General features: G+C 38.1%; 2 protein-coding genes across 4 annotated transcripts; one reads left to right on the plus strand and one right to left on the minus strand.

The window, feature by feature from the left end:
• Window positions 1-420: 420 nt before the first annotated feature.
• LOC127803236 (probable vacuolar amino acid transporter YPQ3) lies at window positions 421-3,373 on the plus strand. Of its 2 annotated transcripts, none has more exons than XM_052339324.1 (12): window positions 421-869; window positions 1,001-1,043; window positions 1,129-1,155; window positions 1,273-1,401; window positions 1,498-1,604; window positions 1,727-1,898; window positions 2,049-2,153; window positions 2,273-2,368; window positions 2,483-2,503; window positions 2,638-2,696; window positions 2,917-3,007; window positions 3,127-3,373. In XM_052339324.1, exons 1-12 carry the CDS (start codon window positions 625-627, stop codon window positions 3,211-3,213), a joined length of 1,182 nt encoding a protein of 393 aa, XP_052195284.1. In that variant the 5' UTR covers window positions 421-624; the 3' UTR covers window positions 3,214-3,373. The 2 variants fall into 2 exon arrangements, with proteins under 2 accessions (XP_052195284.1, XP_052195285.1); XM_052339325.1 differs by having other exon boundaries at window positions 425-869; window positions 1,303-1,401.
• Window positions 3,374-10,898: 7,525 nt separating this feature from the next.
• On the minus strand, window positions 10,899-12,763 carry LOC127804796 (probable galacturonosyltransferase-like 1). 2 transcript variants are annotated; one of them, XM_052341823.1, is made up of 2 exons: window positions 11,310-12,763; window positions 10,899-11,200 (listed from the first exon to the last, which is right to left on the minus strand). In XM_052341823.1, exon 1 carries the CDS (start codon window positions 12,394-12,396, stop codon window positions 11,311-11,313), a length of 1,086 nt encoding a protein of 361 aa, XP_052197783.1. In that variant the 5' UTR covers window positions 12,397-12,763; the 3' UTR covers window positions 10,899-11,200; window position 11,310. The 2 variants fall into 2 exon arrangements, with proteins under 2 accessions (XP_052197783.1, XP_052197782.1); XM_052341822.1 differs by having other exon boundaries at window positions 10,899-11,182; window positions 11,310-12,754.

Consider the following 12,763-nt stretch of genomic DNA (forward strand, 5'->3'; position numbering starts at 1 on the left):
CGCAGCGCACCGTCGCCGCTTTCTCTGTCTTCTAGTCGCCTCATATCCTCTGGGCGGCAATTTCACCTCAATATTAATTTCAAATTCATTTATTACGTTATGCGTGTGTGTGTGAGTGAAGCAGAGAGCTTGAGAAACAGCCACAATCGGGCCCTGCTGTGTGTATTAAATGCTAGAAATGGTTATGTTTATGTTAAAAAGTTTTTCAACAAGATTAATTATCACACATTATAAATCAGTTCAACGAGGTGGGCTCAGTTGAAAATAAAAAAATCATTACTCTCTCACGCTTGACAGCAAGACAGCCGTGTCGTTTTGATTCATCTGACATTAGATATGATTTGTCGTCATTTTGGCATCGTTCGTTTAATGGATGTGATTTGAATGGGTTGATCCTGATGTATCATATAGGGAACTAAACAAATGGAAAAAACCAGATCCATATATAGGTGCATTAACCGGTGGGGGGGGATGTTCAACAATAAAGTTCTACTCCATATATCGAATAGTTTTATCTGATTAAAACCTCTGGTTGCCCAAAAGAAGCAGAGCTACTAATTAATAAGGCCTCTGCTCTGCTAATCTCTGCTCTTAAGTTTCTAAGCCCTTTACACACACACACAGATGGAGATGAAGGCCCTGCGGAATTCACTTGCGTATTGTGTCAAGGAGAAGAAGCCTTGCGTTGGGTGGGTTGACAAGTATTTCAAAGATTGCCTCTGCAACCTCAAGGATGAATTTTCTTTCGCTTTTGGGCTCGTCAGTCTCACTTGTTGGGGCGTGGCGGAAATCCCACAGATCATCACCAACTTCCGCTCCAAGTCCAGCCATGGCGTCTCTCTTTTGTTTCTCCTCACTTGGGTTGCCGGGTAAGGAACGTAGCTTCTCTTTCATTCATTAATTTCCATGTCATCTCATCAACCTCGTTTTCAAATCTCTGCTTAAGAACGTAGAAATCATCATAACTACGTTGGTTCTTCTGTTCCCTTGACGCATGCAGTGATATCTTCAACCTAGTAGGTTGCCTCCTTGAGCCTGCAACAGTACGTCTTCTCCTCTGCTTTTAGTTCATCTTTTAGCCCCGAAGCAGAAAGAAAACCGTTTGTAACTTTTATCTTCTGGTTGCAGTTGCCTACTCAGCTCTACACAGCTCTGGTACTCCAACTTTACAACTGGCCTCTGATATAATTAAACATTCTATTTCAACATTTCAATTCAATTTCACAAGTTGTCTTCTTTTTTCTGGATTACATATATATGTTTCAATCCCAGCTGCACCTTGCACTATTTTTACCATTACAGCTCTACACGGCAAGCACTGTAGTACTGGTGCTGCAAGGCCTTTACTATGATCACTTCTACACCTGGTGGAAATGCCGTCATGCTGAAAAAAACCTACGGGTATTATACATTAATTTCCGTTACTGAATATTAAACATCCTTCCATTTCTAGCTAGGCTCCTATATATATATATATATTATATTCATATTGTTCAGATTGAAGATGTGAAAAAACCATTGAAGCCATCAGCACCCGCGGATTCTGGAATCCCAATTCCAGTTGGCACCCCAAAAGCGAAGCCCCAAAGGGAATATTACTACACGTATGTACACGTGCAAGGTTTCTCTACAGTACCAGTTGCTTAATTTGATTCCTTGTCGATTTGTGTATAATATACTTACTGAATTTTAAGTCGGCTGAAGAGAAAGACGACACATTTTCCAGGTCCGCAAGATCTCTGGCAAGGAGCAGCACGCCGCCCACTTGGTCTTATTTAGGAACAGCAAGAAGTGGTCCTTCGGCTATGGAGCTTCCGGGTGACTCATCATCAGATGATGAGTCTATCCAGTCGTACTCCAAGAAACCAATCACCGTACCTAAATCAATTCCAAGATCTGTGAGAAACAGCCTCCATCCCTTTTTGTGCCTCATCACTTCCAAGATTGTTTAATTAACCTTACTTGATATCAAGATCTCTTGAGCTTTAATTATTGCGATATTAATTTGTAATTCTGGAGAAGGAAGTAACTAATTAAGGATTGGGCAGGCTGGCTATGGAGCATTTCTTGGTGCATCAGTAGGCTTGCCTCCAGGGAGCAAGGCCTTCAAGGAAGGAGTGTACGTGGGATTAAGTGGGAGGAGACTCTTACAAGTATGTAAGATAAATATATAATATGCCTAAAGTTTATTAATAATTTTAATTATAAACTTGAGTCATTTTAATTAACTGTACGTTGCTGGGTTCTCAGAAGTATAACGAATATATGGCAGGAACATGGAATGGAGGAGAGTGCGTATGGGCAATACTTGGGATGGATGATGGCTGCCATATACATGGGAAGTCGAATCCCTCAGATTTGGCTCAATGTAAACGAAGCAGCTCTGTTATTGAAACCCTTTTCGTTCTTTCTTTTTTTTTTCTCTTTTTCTTTTTATTTTTTTGGATATTTCTAATGGAAATTTTACGGTTTCATTGACCAGATTAAACGAGGGAACGTGGAGGTGCAATTTCTTCTTTTTTTTTCTAAGCACTACTGGATTTTTTTTTTTTAATATTATTGAAGCCCTGTTAATTATTCTCCATTTCGAAACTGGATAGAGCTAAGACATTGTTGAAAACCATATAATAATTATAGGGATTGAATCCGCTCATGTTCGTCTTCGCATTCATTGCAAATGCCACTTATGTCGCAAGGTTCTCTCTCTCTCTCTCTCTCTCTCTCTCTCTCTCTCACTAAATTCTAAGCATATTACATATAATTATAATATGCTTTGATTGATATATATAATTATTTATCTCTCTCTCTCTCTCTCTCTCTCTCTCTCTCTCCCTCCCTCACTAAATTCTAAGCATATTATATATAATTATAATATGGTTTGATTGATATATATATATATATAATTATAAAATGCAGCATTGTTGTAAGGACCACAGAAAGGCACAAAATCAAAGCCAACATGCCCTGGTTGCTGGATGCTGCAGTCTGCGTGGCGCTTGATCTCTTTGTACCCTTCTCTACCCTACTGTTTTAAATAAGTTTTCTGACATAGTTTCCATACGAATGATGTGTCTCTCTTTCAAAATTTCAAAGCTGTTAGTAATTAATTTGCTTTCATAATGCCAGATCATACTGCAATACATCTACTACAGATACATCCGAAGTGGGGGAGAGGCGCAAGGGGACTACTTGGAAGCAAATAAGGCTCCTTAATTGTCTCGACTACTCATTGGGTTTATTTTTAGGAATTAATTCTGCATTTGTGTTAACAAATAATATATATATATATATATATAGAGAGAGAGAGAGAGAGAGAGCTGTTGATGTATCTTCACAAAACTAGTGTTCATCATTAATTTGCTCTTTTCATCAACTGCTTCTGCTGCCGCACACATTAAACCCTTGGAAAATTAATTTTGATTTCAAACCCCCATTTGTTCAGCAGAAACCTTTCCTTTTATTCCTTCTTTCTCTTTTATCTTTCTTCTCTTTCTATGGTAAGAGGGTAAAATGAACCAATACTTGCACTAAACACCTCCTGAATAAATTTATGCTCTTTTTTTTTTTTTGTTAATTAAATGAATAAATTTGAATAAGATATTGAAGTTGGTTAAATAGATCACAAACTCAGATCGAGCATAAGTTCGTTTGAACAAAATATCGGTTGTTGAAATAAGGGTATGGTCGTATATAATTAATTTAGTCAGAGCTCGTTGTTTATTGTTCGTTTGAAAACTTCGTTTAATTTTGTGTCTTTAATATATTAGACTTTTGTCGTTAGTTGGTTTGTTTATAGTTTTATTTGTAAATGAGTGAAGCCCAGACTTTTTAACTCATTTCTATCGTTAGAAGAAGTCCTCAAGCGTGCCGTGAAAGCCCATTTATGTTTATAAATGGTGGCCGCATCCCTATAACCATAGATTTTGGGCCCGCCCCGATGGAAAATCGAAGTCCATTGAAACCCAAATCAACAGCTGAGGGAATTATGTTCAAAAGAAGCCCTATTTGTAAAGAAAATTCCTCACAAAATCCACAAACCACATATTAAATTAGAGAAAAATGAAAAAAACAATAAGTTAAAAAATCAAAAGAGAAACCGAAAGAACAAAAGCAAAAGAACTCCGACAATCGAGATGTTAAAAGTGGGACTTTAAGGCTCAGATTGATTGATTCAAAATTTACTAAAATAAGCCAAGAATCAGTCTTAAGAAAAATCCAAGAAATCAATCTCAAATCAAACCTAAATCTGCCCAAATCAATAGAAAATAATGAATATTAACAGCCACTCGCGTCTCCTCTTCGACAACTCTCGAGCTCTTTCTCTTTCTTTTTTTCTTGTCCATTCAAAAAATCATTCTAATAAACACAATATATATGTAGATAACCATCGAAGCATCTCACAAAGATGAGGCTCCTAGGTATCCAAAAGAGATAAGATAGGGTGAGAAAAAAAGAGAAAAAAACAAACCTAAATTTGAATCACAACGATCAAGTCTCCAACCTCCAAGAACTTCAAATAGGCTAGATCACATAAGTAATGGGCTTAAAGATGAGTGATGGGTTAATAGGCTAGACATATACAAGGAGAATAATAGACTTTCTAATAAGCTTTAGACAAAGCAACTAGTAAAATGAATTGGGCTTAGTTCTTGTTTTAAGCAACTAGACCAAGCCTACTTTCCTCAAAAAAATAAGATAAACTTACTTGAGTCATATTTTTACCGAACTTTTTACAAGAAAATTTGAACCTTAAATCTATTCGTCCGTAATCAAAACTTATAATAATTTTATATTTATCCAATTTTACCATCACTTTTTAACACTTGTTGGGCATCACATCCCAACACTATCTTCCTATGCATTCCTCTGTGATGATGAGCAATCCGTAGACTTTTACCTAGAAATGCTCTCGTGGTCAAAAAGAGAAAAGAAAACACCACACACATGTGCATCAAAAAAGGAGAAGACAAGAGAGTCCAAATTTGTTGTCCCAATTTGGTGTCTATTTTTTTATTTAGTCAATCAAAAATAGTCACATTACCTATCATCAAATAGTAATTTTTATAAAAATAATATAAAATCAAACAAAAAAAAATTATAAATGATATATATATATTATTATTTGATTTTATAATTTTTTATTTAATTTTATAATATTTTTATAAAAATTACTATTTAATAATAGATTATGCGACTGTTTTTTATTTTATTGATCAGACAAGAAAGGGGACCAAATTGAGACAGCAGATTTGGACTCAAACAAGAAAAGTTGAGGGCATATATAATCATCTCTTGGCAGAATGGATGGAGCATCTCTTCACCTTTTATTCAAATATTTAGGCAATATGAATACAGAAAATTACTTCATTTTCTGCAAGTTATTGGAACAGTGAGTGGTGAGGTTACAAAGATAAAAGATAAAACCTTGATTGCATTTAATATTTAGTTGTGTTATTATTATTTTTTGAAGTTTTTAACTATCGAGGCTTTTGGTTTAAATCAAAAGTATAGTTTATTGCAAGTGAAAAGAAGTCAATGTTTTCATGTGCCCTGTAGGCCTACCTAAGTCCATACGATCCCGAATTTATGAGAACGTATAATGGGACGGGACGCCGTCGTGGGCGGGCGGGCGCATTTTAAGGTCTGATATTAGGGTCTAACACTTACAGTAACAGTAACAGAGGCTCAAGGTATCTATCTCTAAATTAATCAATTTAGACGTATTCTTTTTAGTAATGGGGTGGGTGAATTGGAGGGAAATGAAAATTGCTTTTTCGCTGCTTTGATTTATTTTTCAATCAAAAGCATAAATCTGTCCTGGATTCAAGTGAAGGGGGGCGGTAATGGTAATTATGACCCTTTTTGTGATGTGATTCCGAGCCCAAGGGATTCGATTTCGACTCCGGCCGGGCTCGTGGCTTTCAAAATTCATACTGCCAGCTGTGCCCATGTCTCTATGCAAAATTATTATTAAATAATGTGCAATGTGATGCAATTCAATGGACCCATCTGCGATGGGTTCCCAAGTATTTAGCTACAGTGAACCTCTGCCAAATGGGAGAGGAAAAGGGGTAAATAACAAAGTGCAAAAATTTGTGGGCGTAATGTTTTAGTCTTCATTTCTTCAAAATAAAATGAAAGAACATAAAACAAATAAAAACTCCCACATACAGGTGTTAGGATTCTAAATCTGACTCTCTGAATTCTCAGTCAGTGGTTAGAAAGTGGCAAGAGTTAAGAATAAAAAAAAAAAATTTAAAAAGAAAATTGAGAGAGAGACAGAGAAGAAGAACAGAGAGAGAAAAAAAATAGAGAATTAGAGAGAGAGAGAGAGAGAGAGAGAGAGAGAGAGAGAAATCGAGAGAAAGAATTGGAGATAGAATTGAGAAATTGAAATTTTAGTATTTCATTGAATGCCTCCAAATAGTTTAATTAGTTTTATATATAGTCAATCAATCAATGTTACAATTCAATTATAAGTTACAATTGCTCTCAACCAAATTAATATGTGTAGGGCAATAACTAAGCCCACAAAGAACAATTTAAATTTAAAGTCTTAGACGTTAGTTGTTGAATCGTAAAAACTAATTCAGCTCATTCATTTTAAATTTAAATTTAAATTTAAATGTACATATCAATTATATCAAATATCTATATATATCAGTTCTATAAATCTTGTATAGCAATTCAGAAAATATAAAATTATTTTCACACTCATTTTCTATAATATGCTACGGTTAATATGCAAATCAAATTGCAACATACTGAAACCCTAGGAACCTAACATTTTTCTACCCTTGAAAATTGGCTTATCTGCAAGAAAAACAAGGAAGCTGAGTAGCATGAGGAAATTGATTGAACAAATCTTGAAATTTCCAACTATAGCTAATGGAGGTAAAGTAGAACAGGAAGTAGCCATAAGACCAATGGTTTTCTATTAAGATTATGGAATTCCATGCAATTCTTATAATTTCACACCAAAGTTGAAGACATCTAACTTCTTATTGGATGGGAGGAACATCTGGGGCCATCTATTCGGGATTTCTTATTATTGATTTTGTAGAAAGAGATGTGCTAGTTTTTAAGTAAAAAATAGGCCAAAATCACAAACTTTTACTGTATACTTCTTAGCAACAAAAAGATTTGGAGTTTAAATCTCGAAGACCAATAAGAGAATTGCATTTATGAGGATAATTCATTCCCTTTGCCACCTCATAAGCTATATTTAACCTACATCTTTCATCCAATGCTTCTCTTGCATCTATGAAAAGAACAATTTTTGGATGCCTCAAGTGTTTCAAAATTGTGACCTTAAAAAATTCCTCTAGATGGAAATCTCAATCTATAAGAATCTTTACAATAACATTTTATCCCTATCAATCAGCATGATGGACCACATCTAAGGAACTTGCTTCGATTCTCTCTTTCAAAACCGAATCACTCCCTAGGATATCCAAATCTCTCACCTCTAATGAAAGTTCTTGATTTGTTTTAGTTGGAACAATTTGACCTTCATGGACGAACCTAAAACCACTTTGGGCTGTAATATTTTTTGGGTAAAAAATGCCTACAAAAGGATGAACTTCTCCATGACCAAGTAGAAGGAGATGCTTGGAAGGAAAAGAACCTTTGACTATTTTCATTGAGCTTGTGACAGAAACAAGGTCAGACGATTTGAATAGGTTCAAATCCCCATCATGAATATCTTTGTTGTTGCTTGAACCAGGCACCCTGTTGTGTTCATCTGTAGATTGCTTAGGACATGTCATATTAGCAACATCACCATCAAACCTTCCAGGAATGGAATTGTTAGAGTCCTCTAGCAAGTTGAATTGTGAAATTCTTTGAATCACTCCATTTCCTGGCATGAGTGGATTTGATCTTTCTACAAGAGAAAAATCAGAAGAAAGACTTACTTGATACAATTTCAAGAACATCAGCATAGATCGATTTAATCTCCTACTAATTCCATCTACAAAGGTCTCAAACTTTCGATCCAATAAAAGGATTGCCTCATGATTTCTACTAGATCCAAATTCTAGAGAATCCACTCAAGCCTATAGATTTGAATTTGTCACATTCCTCTGTTGCAATTGAGACTTGAACAACTTCATGCGTGCACCCCATCAAGCATGGCGGAATTGCACTAGCAAATGAAATTGAAGGCCTAGGAATGGCTTTGATACCAATTTGTGAACATTATGTTTCGAATAGTGTGAATTCTCAACCAACGACGAGAATTAGGGCAAAAAGTGGAGAGAGTTAAGGCAAACAAATGTGGAGAGTTTATGAGAAAAATTCAAAGAAATAGAAGAACAGACATATGCAAGAGAGAGAGTGAGAAAAAAAAATAGATAGAGAATTGAGAAACTAAAATTTTAGGGCCTGTTCTCTTTCCCGTTTTCGGACCGTTTTCTGTTTTCATTTTTTCAAAACACTCAAAACGTGTTCTCTTTGTTATTTTCAAAAACGCATTTTCAAAAACAAGTAAAAATTTTGTACAGAAAATCCAAAACAACAAAAACTCGTTTTGGCTGTTTTCAGCCAAAACACACGTAAAAGATCAAAACACGGAAAACAGATGCGTTTCTTCTCACGCAGTGCAGATGCTCCCCCTCCCCCCCCAACCCCAGCCTCCATTCTCGAATCTCCTCTCTCTCTCCTCTCTTCTCTCTTCTCTCTCTCTCTCTCGCCTCGGCCAAACATCGCGAACGCCATCTTCGTTGTTGCCAGAGCCGCCGTCGACCTTGCGCGCCATCTCCGTCGCCACCAGAGCCGCCGTCGACCTCGCCCACCACTGCCGAAAGCCGCCATCGACCCACCCCTCTCTCCCCAAATCTGGCATACCCCATCCATTCTCTCTCTCTCCTCTCTTCTCTCCAAAACACCGAAAAATCACAAACCCAAAACACACAGCACCGCCTTTGCCACCGCCGTCGACCGCATCAGCCACTGCCACCACCGTCGACCGTGCCCGCCACCGGCAGTGAAAGCCGCCGTCTACTGCCCACCGTCACTCCCCTTGCATAGCGTCCACCATCGCCTCCTTTCGTGCGAGACCCCATCCATTCTGTCTTTTGAATTCTTTTTGATTTGATTTTTGTTTTGTTTTGTTTTATTTGAATAGGAATATGTAATATAATTTTTTTGTATTAATTTTTTTAATAATTTATAATTTATTAATAATTGTTTATAATTTATTTTAAATTAAATTTATTAAATAAAATATTATAAAATGATGTTTTTCAAATTTTCAAAGTAAACGCGTTTTCTAGTTTTTTGTTTTAAGAAATAGTTTTTCAAAATAACAAAAAGAACACGTTTTCAAAAATTTCAAAACGGACACTCAAAACACAAAACTAAAAATGAATTGAAAACTCAAAACTCAAAACTGAAACACAAAGAGAACACCACCTTAGTATTTTATTAAATGAGTCCAAACAATTTGATTAGTTTTATACATAACTGATTAATCACTGTTACAATTTAATTATAAGTTATAATTATTTTTTATAAAATTAATATGCTACAATTGATATGAAAATCAAATTGTTACACTCTACTGAAATCTAGGAACCTAACAAGAGATTGAGACCAAAATAGGCTCTAAAAATTCCAAATAGATGGGAAAACTCAATATTTCCAAAGTATGTTCTTTGGATGGGCATAAAACCTTTTATCATTTTTTTGGTCAAAAAGAAAAAAAAATAAAAAGAAAAAAAGAGGGTTTGTGTGAGATATAAGATTTCGAAAAAGAAAGGAAAACTGTTGGGAATTTAGAAATTTTCAATCTCCACTAAAATATTGACCTCTTTTTCCTTCCACAAATCCCAATTTCAAATACCAAGTTAAAAAATCATATAAAAAACTGTATGAAAAATTCAAAGAAGCCATTATTACGTTGGGGGCGGGGGAATGACTGGCTATCCACGTGTCCATAAATTGTGTCGGCCGAAGCGTCGTTCGATTAAGAACGAATTGAAGGGACTCGTAGAGGCGAGGCTGGCCTGGCTTGGCTTGGCTTGGCTTGGCTTGGCCGCACAAGGTAGCAGAGGAATTTTCTTTTAAGAGTTAGAAGGCGACAAAACAGCTCCCTTTCTTCAGCCAAAGGACCCACCCGCCGCCCCTAATCCGTCTTTCATTTGATGATCTTCATAATGTGCATGTGCTCCTCAAGTCGCTGCGCTCTACTTTTTCCATACATACAATGTTACTTGTGGTGCCTACCCTATCACTCGCCGACACTCTCCTCCTCCCCCTGCTTCTTCCTATACTCTCTCTCTCTCTCCCTCCCTCGTACAATTATCATTTTCTGTCCTTTGTTCCACTCCAAATAATTTGATATCGCGTTAACACAGCAACAGTAACGTGATAAGATGTTTTTTGTTTTTTTAAAATACCACACCATGCTCTGATTGCGTATGTGTGTATGCACATGTATCGTTGTAAAGTTAGATGCCCATATTTGTATGCATATATATAATATAGACAAGGTAAATCATTAGTATTTCAACTAGCTAGCGTTGGCAATCATGGAGGAAGGAACATTGGAATGGAATGGTTTTTTATGCAGGCAAGTTAAAAGATGATGCATGGGGATGGGGTGGCTTTAATTAATTTATTGCCAGTTTCATCATTTGGTCAAAACCAGCCCCAAAGTAATGCTTTGCCTCCTTTAGCAAACATTACAATGAAAATAACAGTTAACCACAAACATAAAAGTGACATCCCTTAATCATTGTTGTTATTTTAACTATTTCCTTCCATATATATCAACTCGATCCTAATCTTTTCTTCTTGTTATTTTAACAGTTTTCCAGCAGATACATACATCAATGACCAACAAATTAATTAAGAGAGGAAATATATAATTATTAACAGGCCAGCCCAACTTCTTCTTCTTCTTCTTCTTCTTTTTTTTTTGTCTTTGTATTTGTTGGCAACTGTACTTGGTAGTTTACTGTTCTCAGCTACAGAGAATCACAACATTAGAAAAAGTATACAATCATAATCTGCTACCTGGCAACTTACAGAACGCCTGAACTCACCAGAGCCATGTCGATCTACTTCCATCTACGATGGGGTAGCTATCGACATATCTATCCATCAGAGAAGGATTTGTAGCCTTAGATCTCTCATCTCTTCTGAATATTTGTGCATCCCATCCCTTTTAGCCAATTATCTGGAAAACAAAAGGAAGCTTCTAACAATTTTTAATTGAACAATCTTAAAAAGTTGATCAAATAAAAAGAAACAGCCATGGCGATTGGCTCTTGCATCTATCTTAATTTGTATCTATGTATATGTACCTCAAGATTCAAGAAGATACGGTGTTTCTAGAAGATCGTATGGCGCCCAGAGAGTATCCAGAGGGCATGGCCGGTTGGCGTCTAGGCGAACCCATGGTTTTCCCTTTCCGCTCCAATGCAAGAGACTCGCTGGACCCGGGTGTAAATCCCGGCAAAGTCCCCGGAAGTTGTCGCCTCCAAGACCGTGCTGGTTCCATCTGTGATCCACCGGCGCTATGTTCCCGGCAAAAACCAGCAGGAAAGGCGGCAACGAACCCAGCTCGTAGATCCTCACTCTTTTCTGCAGTTCCATCCATTCCACAATCTTCCTCGTGTATTCCCCGTCTCTCCACCGCCGGAGGTCGATGACCATCACGCCGGTATTGAAGTAGCAAGCTTTGCGGCCTGCGAACGTCAGAGAAAGGGACGGGTTGGACCAGAACGTCGGCGTGAAGTAGGAGGTGAAGTTGGCGTTGCAGTATTCCGGCGCCGCGAGAACGGCTAGATCGCCGAGAGGCGTGGACGCCAGCTTGGCAATGTCGTCGACGAGCACGAGGTCGGAGTCTAGGTAGACGACTTTGTGGACGCAGGCGGGCAGGAGGTCGGCGAGGTAGTTGCGGGCGTAGTTGAGGGGGCAGTCGAGCGCCGCCCGGATGGAGGTGGAAATGAGGCCTGCCACGGCGGCGGCGTCGAAGGGGTAAATTCGGAAGTTGAGGAAAGGGAAGGATCTGGAGATGGTGAGGTTGAGTTGGCGGGCGGAGGCGGCGGAGGCGGCGACGAAGTGGAAGTTGATGTTGGCCGGGCAAGCGGAGTGTTGAAGCACAGAGAGAATGGCGGCCATGGAGCCACGTAGGTAGGCTGCGTCGAGCGTCATTGCCACATGGACCGCGTTCTCGGCGCATGTTAATCCGCTTCCGTTCTCGCATTCAAAAGCACTTTCATGGCTGCCGCCATTGATGCAGAGAAGTTGTGGACAACTAGGGGAGTTGTAGAATTGCGGGGCTTCTCTGAACTGCTGCAACTGCAAGGGGGAGGCCAAATTGGAAGCGGCGAGCGACAGAATCAGCAGCGCCGAGAGGAGGCGCTTTGGAGAAGCAATTGGCATCATCGCGCGCGGCAGCGAAAGCCAAAAGCTTACCTCTGTTTTGGGTCTTAATTAGTATTATTATTATTGTTGTTGTTGTTTTTATTCATCAAGTCCAAATGGTGTAGAAGCTGGTTAGGATACAAAAATAAAGGGAGAGGGAAAGGTGGACGGATCTGACGGTTGAAAGAGTGCCATCTAGTCAAGTTTATGTTGCCGTCACTAAGCTAAGATTAGAATTAGATAGCTGGTCCCATCTGTCTCTGTTTTTTCCTTCTTTTTTCCTAAATTTACTGATCTGAATCCGGGGAGGGACTAGGAAGAGTGAGGTGTGAAGGACATGTGGTTAAGCAGCCGCCATAAATTTGGAGAATGGAAAGGGGCCTCTCGC

Source organism: Diospyros lotus, chromosome 6 (genome assembly GCF_014633365.1).
Source record: "Diospyros lotus cultivar Yz01 chromosome 6, ASM1463336v1, whole genome shotgun sequence".
NCBI lineage: Eukaryota > Viridiplantae > Streptophyta > Magnoliopsida > Ericales > Ebenaceae > Diospyros > Diospyros lotus.